General features: G+C 40.8%; 1 protein-coding gene across 1 annotated transcript; it reads left to right on the top strand.

Annotated features, from left to right (window-relative positions):
- The first annotated feature begins 206 nt into the window (after positions 1 to 206).
- Positions 207 to 5,842, top strand: LOC147557246 (uncharacterized). Its single transcript, XM_086658785.1, has 5 exons — positions 207 to 1,054; positions 1,322 to 1,542; positions 1,758 to 2,278; positions 2,419 to 2,460; positions 4,466 to 5,842. Exons 1-5 carry the CDS (start codon positions 207 to 209, stop codon positions 5,840 to 5,842), a joined length of 3,009 nt encoding a protein of 1,002 aa, XP_086514911.1.
- The last annotated feature ends 4,633 nt before the right edge of the window (positions 5,843 to 10,475 follow it).

Genomic DNA, 10,475 nt, shown 5'->3' on the forward strand with positions numbered 1-10,475 from the left:
CCTCTGCTTTTGTGATGAAGTTCTCTCATGATGAAGACAGAAGGGAGGTGTTAGAGAGGGGTCCTATGTGTATTGCTGGGAGATTATTTGTCATTCGTCCTTGGAAATTGCATATTAAAGAGGAGATTGAAGAAACAGATACTGTTCCTGTGTAAGTTAATCTGAGAAATATTCCTTATGTGTTGTTTAATGCACAGGGTATCAGTATGGTGGCTAGTACTCTGGGAGTTCCTTTAGCTTTTGATGCTCCTACAGAGCAGCAGACACGAATGGCCTTTGCCCGAGTTTGTGTGGAAATGGATGTTGATCATCCTCGGCCTAGCTCGGTGAAGATGATGATTGATGAGGATAAGGTTATTGAGGTGGCAGTGGAGTATTCTTGGCTGCCCGAGAGGTGCAAGACTTGTGGTGTCTTTGGACATACGAGCAAGAGATGCCCAAAAGGTGTTCGATGGAATTCCAAAACCAAATGGCCTCCCAGGCCACAACAGCAAAATGGTGGTGGGAGTAGTTCACAGGCTCCTAAGGAAGGAGAACCCAGGGGCCAGAATGAGCATAAGGAGGTTCCTTTGACTGACTTGCCTAGTGTTATGAAGGGTGTAGCTTCTTCTTCTAGTGCATCAGTCAAACAAGAGGATCAGCTGATGATTGAATATCATGAGCCCATCAGTGTGGAGGGGGGAACTGGTCATATTCTTTCTGCTCCTTCTTCCATGACTATTCAGGAGAGAGAGGGAGATTGGTCAGTTGTTAGCCACAAGAAGAAGAAGGGAGGTAAAGCTAGTGGCGTTCATGCTTTATCTGTAGAAAAGGGGGAATTAGCTAGTTATGCTAATAAGAGACATTGTGCTGGGGTCACCCTAAGTAGTCCTTGGCCTGGTAAGGGGTATGTGGGCATTAGCCATATGAGTGAACCTGTTGAGGAGAAGGCAGCTGGTCTGGGAGGGCATGATGGGGCTGCTGGTATTGCTGGGAAGATTGCCTTATTTAGTTCTTCAGCTAAGACTGCTAGGGAATCAGGAAGTTCTTACCAAAGAGGGAAAGGAGTTGACTTGTTAGTTAGGAATTCTTTCCCCATTAACAAACATGGATAGGCTTGCTTGTTGGAATGTGAGAGGGCTCAAAGGAATATAAATCCTTATTGGACTTTTCTGGATAACTATGATACTGATGATGGTGGACGTATTTGGTTGGGATCCCTCTCAAGTTGTAGTGGCTCTTATTTTTAGTTCTTCTCAGCTTCTTGTTGTTAGGTTGGACCTTCCTGATGTAAGAGGTTTATGTTAGGCATTGTATATGCTCTTAACACTATTTGTGGCAGGAGAGAGTTATGGAGGGATATTATTAGGTTCATTCTGAACTATGATATGCCTTGGATGCTCCTGGGTGACTTTAACTCAATCTTGAGGGATGAAGAGAAATGTGGAGGTGATGAGGTAAGAACTGAGCACTTTTCTGAGTTCCTAGAGTGTACTCAAGCTGCTCAGCTCTTTGATTGTGCTTACACTGGGTGTTTCTTTACCTGGTCTAATAGACAAGAGGGTGAAAATGGGGTGTGGGCCAAATTGGATAGAACACTTGTCAATCTAGAGTGGTTGTTTATCTTTCCTGAGGCTAAAACTGAGTTTTGACAGCCTGGGACTTCTGATCATTCCCCTGTTGTGGTATCTTTGTTGGGACCTCAGAAGAGAGGCAGGAAGCCTTTTAAATTTTACAACTGTTGGGTGGATGAACCTGATTTCATGGATCTTGTGAAGGAGGTGTGGAGGAGGTGTGGAGAGAGGATGTTCAAGGGAATCCAATGTTCAGCCTTGTCACTAAGATGAAGGCTGTTAAGGCTAGGCTTATTCAGTGGAGGAAAGGCAGGTTTGAGAATGTCTCTGGTCAAGTGGAACAAGCTAAGACTTGTCTGGATGATATTCAGAATTCCCTGTGCAATGATCCTTTCAATGATCTTCTTAGACACCAAGAGAGGGTTGCTCTGAAGAATTATACACACTTGGCTTCTGCTGAAAACTCTATGTTAAGGCAGAAAGCTAGGATTAAATGGCTAACTTTGGATGATCACAACAACACATTCTTCCATTGCTCCATTAGGGAAAGAAGGGCTAGGAACAATATTTCTACTCTTTTGGATGGAAATGGGGCAAGGATAGAGAACCAGGAGGAGGTCATAGCTGAATGTGTGAATTTCTATAGAGCAATGTTGGGGTCTGATACTGCTTATGTTGATGAGGATAGGATTCTGGACTCTATTGAGTTTAAGTCCCCTCTCCCAGTAGATGCTATGGGGGGGTCTTATTCAGCCTGTCTCCAGAGATGAGATTGTGTTTGCTTTGTCTACTATTGGCTCAGAGAAGGCCCCTGGACCTGATGGATTCACTTCTTTCTTTTTTAAGAAGTGCTGGAATATTGTAGGAGATGACTTTGTCAGAGCTATTCAGAATTTCTTCAAGGCAGGTAAGATGTTGAGGGAGGTTAACTCTACCCTTGTTTTTCTTATTCCCAAGACTCCTAATGCCGCTTCTCTCTCTGACTTTAGACCCATTTCTTGTTGTAATGTGATTTACAAGTGTATTACTAAGGGGGGGGGGGGGGGGGGGGGTAGTGGATCAAGACATTGGGGGACATTTTTCATGTCCCCCAATGTCCGTGTTATTCGTTGGGGACATTTGAAATGTCCCCAAATGTCCGTGTTATTGGTTGGGGACATTTTAAATGTCCCGAAATGTCTCCAAATGTCCGTGTTATTGGTTGGGGACATTTCAAATGTCCCGAAATGTCTCCAAATGTCCGTGTTATTGGTTGGGGACATTTTAAATGTCCCGAAATGTCCGTGTTATTCGTTTGGGACACGAATTTGGGGACATTTAAAGACAAATTAGTTTTGGGGACATTTGGAGACATTTTAGTGTAAATTTGGAGAGCTTTTGGAGAGAAAATGTCTCTCAAAATATGGAAGACATTGAGGAAACTTGGGGACATTTCAGTGAGGAAGATAATAAAAATAATTATTATTATCAAATTAGATTAAAAATAATAAATAACATATAAAATATTATCATATTACTGAATTATACTATTATTATATTATTATAATATTATCTTATTATTATATTACTATATTATATTATTATTATATTCTCTTATTATATTACTATATTATTATATTATAATATATTATATTATATTATATTATAATATTATTATTCTATTATAGTAAAAATGATATTATTATCATATTACTATATTGTGCTATTATTATATTATTATAATATTATCTTATTATTATATTACTATATCGTTGTATTATTATTGTAATATATTATATTATTATTATATTATTATATTATTGTTACATTATGTTATTTTATTATATAATTATTATATTAATGTCCACAGATATCTACGGATGTCTATCAATGTCCATAGATATCTACGGATGTCTGCGAAAGTCAAAAAATATATTTCAGATTAGTGGTACAAATATATTATTTCATATGATTATACAATAATGATAATATTAAAATAATAAATGTCCACCAATTGTCCATCAATGTCCTCAGATGTCCACGGATGTCTACAAAAGTCTAAAAATATATTTTTGAAATATGAGTACAAATATATTATTTCATATGACAATATTAAAATAATAAATGTCTACCAATTGTCCTTCAATGTCCTCGGATATCCAAAGATGTCCACAAATATCGAAAAATATATTTTTGAAATATGTGTACAAATATATTATCATATATTTCATATGGTTAGACAATATTAAAAAAATAAATATCTACCAATTGTCATTCAATGATGAGATAATAATAATAATAATAATAACAATAATAATAATAATAATAATAATAATAGTAATAATAATAATAATAATAATAATTATAATAATAATAACAATAATAATAATAATAGTAATAACAATAATAATAATAATAATAGTAATAATAATAATAATAATAATAATAATAATAATAATAATAATAATAATAATAATGTCCACTACACATTTTGTCCATGGATTCAGTATGTTGAAATGTCCCCGGAACAATTTGTCCGTGAACCAAATTCTTGAAATGTCTCCAAGACATTTTGTCTATGAATCAAATGTCTTGAAATGTCCATAAAGACATTTTGTCTACGAATCAAATGTCTTTAAATGTCCATAAAGACATTTTGTCTACAGACAAATGTCCCGAAATGTCTTGAAATGTCCACGGAACATTTTGTCTCTAATTGTCCCCTAATGTCCCCCAATGTCTTGATCCACTACCCCCCCCCCCCCCCCCCTAAGATCTTAATAGAGAGGTTGAAGGAGGTTATCTTCTCCATGGTGAGTGAGAATCAATCTGCCTTCATTTCTGGAAGGTCTATCCAAGACAACATTATGCTGGCTCATGAAATTGTGAGGAATTATCACAGGCATTGAGATTCTTCTGAATGTACTGTGAAGATTGACCTTAGGAAAGCTTATGACGCAGTTAGGTGGTCTGCTTTAGCTAAGGTGTTGAGAAAATTTAACATTCCTGAAAAGTTTGTCCAGTGGGTGATGGAGTGTGTTACCACCCCTTATTATTCTATGGTCAATGGAGGTGCTCATGGTTATTTTGCAGGTAAGAAGGGCCTTAGACAGGGATGTCCCAATTCTCCTTACTTGTTTGTTATGGTTATGGAGGTTTTTTCCACCTTGTTGGTTCAAAAAGAGGAGAAAGACAGGTTCCACCTTCAACCTAGATGTAAGGATCCTCAAGTGACCCACTTGTGTTTTGCTGATGACCTTATGGTTTTCATGAAAGGGGATACTAGTTCTGCTGAGGCCTTAAAGTTGTTCCTTGACAACTTCTTTAAAGCCACAGGTCTTGCAGTAAATACCTTCAAGAGCACAGTGTTTTGGGCTGGTGATTTGGATGAAGAGCTAAGGGTAAGAGCTATTCTGGGGTTTGAGAAGGGAGTGCTTCCTGTTAGATATCTTGGTCTCCCTCTCTTATCTTCCCGACTCTCTTACAATGACTGCATCCCTCTTATTAGTAGAATTCAAGCCAGCATTCAGTCTTGGAAGGCTAGATTCCTGTCTTTTGCTGGTAGGGTGCTTCTCTTGAAGGCTGTCCTTAATAGCATGCTAATCTATTGGACAGTTGTATTTGTTTTTCCTAAAAGAGTCTATAAGGAGATCAATTCTATATTCAGTAAGTTCTTGTGGACTGGAATAGACATGGAAGCCAGGAAGGTGTCAGTTAAGTGGGCTACTGTGTGCTTGCCTATAGAAGAAGGTGGATTGGGGCTCAGGGATATTGTAACCATGAATAGAGCTATGAATTTAAGGCACATTTGGGATATAGTGTCTGATAAAGGGACTTTGTGGGTGAGATGGGTTAAAAGCAATTTGATCAAGGGCAAGGATTTCTGGCTCATGCCCACTCCTCATGATTGTTCTTGGTGCTGGAGGAGAGTCTTGGACAGTAGAGTGGATGCCAAGAACATGGTTCTCCACCCGATTGGTAAGGGTAATCAAACTCTTTTTTGGAAGGATGTGTGGCATCCTCAGGGTCTCTTGTGGGCTCATTTCCCTGAAGCTCTTAAATTTAGCTCTCTGCTTCATGCCAATGCTAAGGTGGCTGATGTTATAGCTGAAGGTCAGTGGGCAATTCCTCACTACATCAGAGTTCATATGGAAGGTATTGTGCAAGGTTTGGACCAGGTGGAGATTGGTGACTTTGACATAGATAAGGTAGTCTGGACTGCCTCTGAGAAAGGTGTCTATACTCTTAAGGAGACATATAACACTTTGAGGATCCAGGGCACTAAGTTGCAATGGCCTCATCTGGTCTAAGTGGGTGATCCCTAAACATGGCTTTATTGCCTGGATAGCTGCTCATAGAAAGCATAAAACTTGTGATAGGCTGCTGAAATGGGGTATGAATGTGAATCCTTTATGCAGGTTATGTCAGAAGGAGGTTGAAAATGATTTTCATCTCTTCTTTAGATGTGAGTATTCTATTAAGGTGTGGGATGGCATTTTAACTCTCATGGGAATTCACAGGCAGCTCAATCCCTCTTGGGAAGGGGATATTTCTTGGTACTTGTCTCAACTCCAGGGCAATAATTTTAAGGTGAATTTAGGGGGGTTGGCTTTCACCACCTATATTTCCCACATCTGGAGAGAAAGAAATAAGAGGACCTTTAAGGGTGAAGGTTGGCCTGCTCCTTCCCTTCTGAGTCTGATCATTAGTGAGATCAAGATAGTGTTGGGAGCTTGGAAAGGCAAAATTGCTTCTTCTGACCTGAATAGGAACCTTTTAGATAGATGGAATGTGCAGCTGCAAATTCAGTCTGAGGTCCTTAGAGACTATGTGTGGAAATCTCCTGGTGAGGGTTTCTTTCTCATATAAACTCAGATGGTGCTCTGAATGATGTAACAGCAGGATATGGTGCTATTATTAGGAGCCATGATGGGTCTGTGCTGTACAATCATGAGGAACAGTGTACTTATCCATGAGCTTCAAGGGGTCGAATTGGGCTTGAAGCTAGCTACTCAGTTGGGTCTCAGGAAGGTGGTTATTGCCTCTGACTCCACCTTGGTCTGTAATTTGTTGTTGGACAAGAGTAAGAAGCCTCCTTGGGCAGCCTGGTGGCTGTGGAGAAGGATTAATACCCTTTGGAGTTCCTTTGATATTTGTAGCATTCAGCATGTGGTTCGTGAGATTAATGGAGCTGCTGACTGGTTATCCAAGATGAGGCCTGGGCATGGGCATGTGGAGTTGGATCCGTGCAAACTTCCTAAGGATCTAGCCATCATTATTGAAGAAGACAGAAAGTGTGCTGTTAGGCTTCGACGTACTAAAATGTAATGGCCTTGTGGCTGTGTTGCTTTTGATTTCTTTGTTTTTATTTTTTTTGTGTTCTTTTTCTTTTTAGTTGTCTTTTGTCGGGGACGGGCTCTTAACCCGCTTACCAATAGCAAAAAAAAAAAAAAGATTCCACGCTGGTTCAGAAGACACAACCGAGCAAAGGGAAAGGATGATCAGAATTCTGTCTCCATCGTTTTCAAGGCAACAACAACACCAAAAGCGAGTTCTGATCTATCAAAAAGTGTTACTACATTCCCTAACACAGTCCCAAACAATGCTGTTCACGCCATTGAAGGAAGGATTGTTCTTGATAGAAGTTCGGGGTTTAATAAGAAAATGGTGCTGGGTAACATTTCTTTTGCTGATGCAATTAGAAATAACATGTTCTCTAGCATACTTCGTACTCCAATGGAGGGAGTTAACATGAACACAACAACTCCGGCAAGGCAACCACCGGTGGCAGAATCGTTATTGCATGCACCAGAAGTTAGGGTTCCGGTGAGAACCACACCCACGGCTGGGCTGGGCCCAATTGCTGGGACGACAAATGTGGGTGCTTCTAAAAAGTCAAATTGGACAGATCTGTTCAGCTCTCATAAGGCACCCACTCAGACCGAGTTGAGTTATATTCCCCCTTCAGTAGTAAACGGTTGCAAGGTAGCAAAGGTGAATGCTTCAGATTTTGCAAATGAGATTAAATCGTTTGATGATATCGTCATTGGTGGATTTGTTGGTGAGAGACTAGCTTATGGCCTAGTTCATAGTGTACTATCGAGAAAGTGGAACCTAAAAGGTGACATGAAGCTTACGGTACATGGCAATTCAGCCTACGTTATACACTTCTTATCTGCCGAAGATAGAAGACGAGCGTTGGAATTCGAGCCTATCTTTATTGCTGGTCGGCTTTTTGTCGTTAGGCCTTGGCGTCATAATGTTGAAAAAGAAATGCAAGAAATGAAGACTATACCAATCTGATTAGTTTTCGAAATATACCCATTCCTCTCTGGAATTCAAAAGGTATTTCGTACATTGCTAGTGTCTTGGGTGTTCCATTAATGCAGGATAGCCGCACAGAATCAAGAGAGCGGATGGCGTTTGCTCGGGTCTGCGTGGAAGTAAAAGCCGACGATCACTTACCCGATAAGTGTTGAAGATGGAGATTCCATACATGATGTTCAGGTCCAAGTTGAGTACTCTTGGAAACCAGCTAGGTGCGGAGAATGTCAAGTGTTTGGGCATGATGAGAGTACGTGTCCTAAACAGCAAAAAAATAGTGTAGACCTAAACACCACTATTGGACATAAAATAACACCTAAAAATGCTCGAGAGGCGGAAAACAGTGTGAATAGTCGGTTAGGATTGAACAAGCAAGTCCAAAATAACCAGACTACTAATGTTAGTGGAAGAAATGTAGGTAACGAAACTGATCGGAGAAATGGTGGTGTTAAACAAGGAGGGGGCAGGAAACGACCTGCTGTGGTTAATGGTCGAGATTCACATATACATAACACAGAGGAGGTAGGAGGAAGAGACGGTGGATGGCCAATGGTTCAGTCAAAAGCAAATAAGTTCACTATTGGAGGAGGCCAATCGGAAAAACCAGTTCACCAACGTCGTAAGATAGCAAAGAGGATTGGGTCGGCACATAGCCCACCAATGCTGCATGATCTCCTTCCGGGTAACTCTTTCTCGGTCTTAACTAATTCTGAGTGTATGGAATCTGAAACACCTAATCGAGTGCCTGAGGGGGAGGCATCGGGAAAGGACCACAACCACCGCGAGGAGGAGATTACCTCAATGAACAGCCCCCGGACAGACCACATTGCAACACAGACTACTATGTGCACGAATGTAATCGTGAGACCTCTGAGGGGGTCGAAATACCACCCCAATAGTTTTGATGATTAATTTAGCATGCTGGAATGTGAGAGGTCTTAACGACGCTCTCCGCATGAAGAGTGTGCGAGATTTGGTGAGATTGAGTAGAATTGGATTGTGTGGATTGTTAGAAACTCATGTTCATGAGGTTAATAAGACTCGTATCCAACGAAGTCTTAATTCCAACTGGAATTTTATTGATAATTATGTGGCTGTTTCGGGAGGCCGGATTTGGATCGGTTGGGATCCTAGTAAGGTCAATTTTACTGTGTCCCGTGTTGGAGGACAAGTTATTGCAGGTGGAGTTCGATTCCCAGATGGTTCGGGGTTTCTTTTGGTTGTGGTGTATCATCGCCGGGAGCTTTGGAGGGACCTTAAGTTTCTTATGATGGGTTCTGAGGCTCCGTGGCTAGTGCTAGGTGACTTCAACACCACGATGCTAGCCAATGAGAAGAGAGGTGGTAACAACTCACCGTCTCAAGGTTCCAATGAGATGTTTGATTGTGTTACTAATTTGAGACTGTTTGATTGTCCGTATACAGGTTGTTTCTATACATGGTCTAACAGGCAGATGGGGGTTGCAAATGTCAGTTGTAAGATTGATGGGGCTCTAATTAATAGTGGTTGGTTGACCGGCTTTCCTCTAGCTAAAGTAGATTTTCCACCGTCTGGAGATTCAGATCACTCTCCTATTATTATACCGCTTGCTGCACCTAACATACACCGGCGTACTCCGTTTCAGTTCTTCAATGCCTGGACGGAGGATCCCACGTTTCGAGCTCTTGTTGATGATGTATGGAAGGTCTCAGTACCGGGTAATTCGATGTTTCGTATGGTGACAAAACTCAAAGCTTTGAAGGCTCGTTTGAATGAATGGAAGAAAGATCGGTTCAATGGGGCGACGAACCAGGTAACCATTAATCGGAATTTTTAACATTCAGTGCAGGTTCGATTGCAGAGAGATCCAGCAAACCCGGTTTTACGGAGGAAAGAGAGAGTAGCTACTTGAACCTATAGTAACGTTGTACGGGCTGAAACAGCAATGCTCCGACAACGTGCTAAAGTTGACTGGCTCACTCTCGATGACAGCAATACAGCTTATTTCCACAACTCTATTAAGGAGCGAAGTCTCGCAATTCTATCATTCGACTCACCAGAGAGGATGGTTCGGTGGCAGAGGATCCAGTGGAAATAGCTAATATGTGTGTGGATTTTTATCGGGATTTATTCGGTCGAGAGGATGAGGATAATGAAGCATTAGATCACATATCTAATGTGGAGTTCTCACGCCCGCTGACGGAAGCTGAAGGAGTTTTTTTTTTTTTTTTGAACAGTTCAACAGGGATTATAGGACCCTGACCCTATCCATTAAACAAAAAGGCTAATACAAATTATCCTACTCCAAAGCAAAACCATAGGAATTAAAACAAAACAACAATTAGAGAAAGCACTCAGCTTCTAGTAGGCCAGAATCTACGGATGCGAACCACACCTCTCCTGTCCTGCTCCACTATAGCAGTCAGCTTACTAGGAAGCTGCTCTATATCCAATTGAAACACTCCATTACTACTAAGACGTGAAAGAAAATCTGCAGCCTGGTTAAGCTCCCGAAAAGTATGGTGCACCTCACATTGCTCAAACTGCATCATCAAGCCTCTAATCTCCTGCAATAGACTCCAAGCAGTCCAAGGGGGCTTCCCTCCATCAGCTCTTAGCACAGCAACCACATTTGTTGAG

This window comes from Eschscholzia californica, unplaced genomic scaffold, assembly GCF_041429995.1.
Source record: "Eschscholzia californica isolate CP2 unplaced genomic scaffold, dmEscCali1.0.p SCAF_2, whole genome shotgun sequence".
NCBI classification, from domain to species: Eukaryota; Viridiplantae; Streptophyta; class Magnoliopsida; order Ranunculales; family Papaveraceae; genus Eschscholzia; species Eschscholzia californica.

Bases quoted from the DNA above. Each gene is read 5' to 3' on its own strand.
- LOC147557246 (XM_086658785.1), top strand. From the start codon at position 207: ATGGTGGCTAGTACTCTGGGAGTTCCTTTAGCTTTTGATGCTCCTACA. The intron at 1,543-1,757 runs GTGAAAATGGGG...GATCTTGTGAAG, and splicing joins CTGGTCTAATAGACAAGAGG to GAGGTGTGGAGGAGGTGTGG. The intron at 2,461-4,465 runs GTAAGATGTTGA...TGTACTGTGAAG, and splicing joins TCAGAATTTCTTCAAGGCAG to ATTGACCTTAGGAAAGCTTA.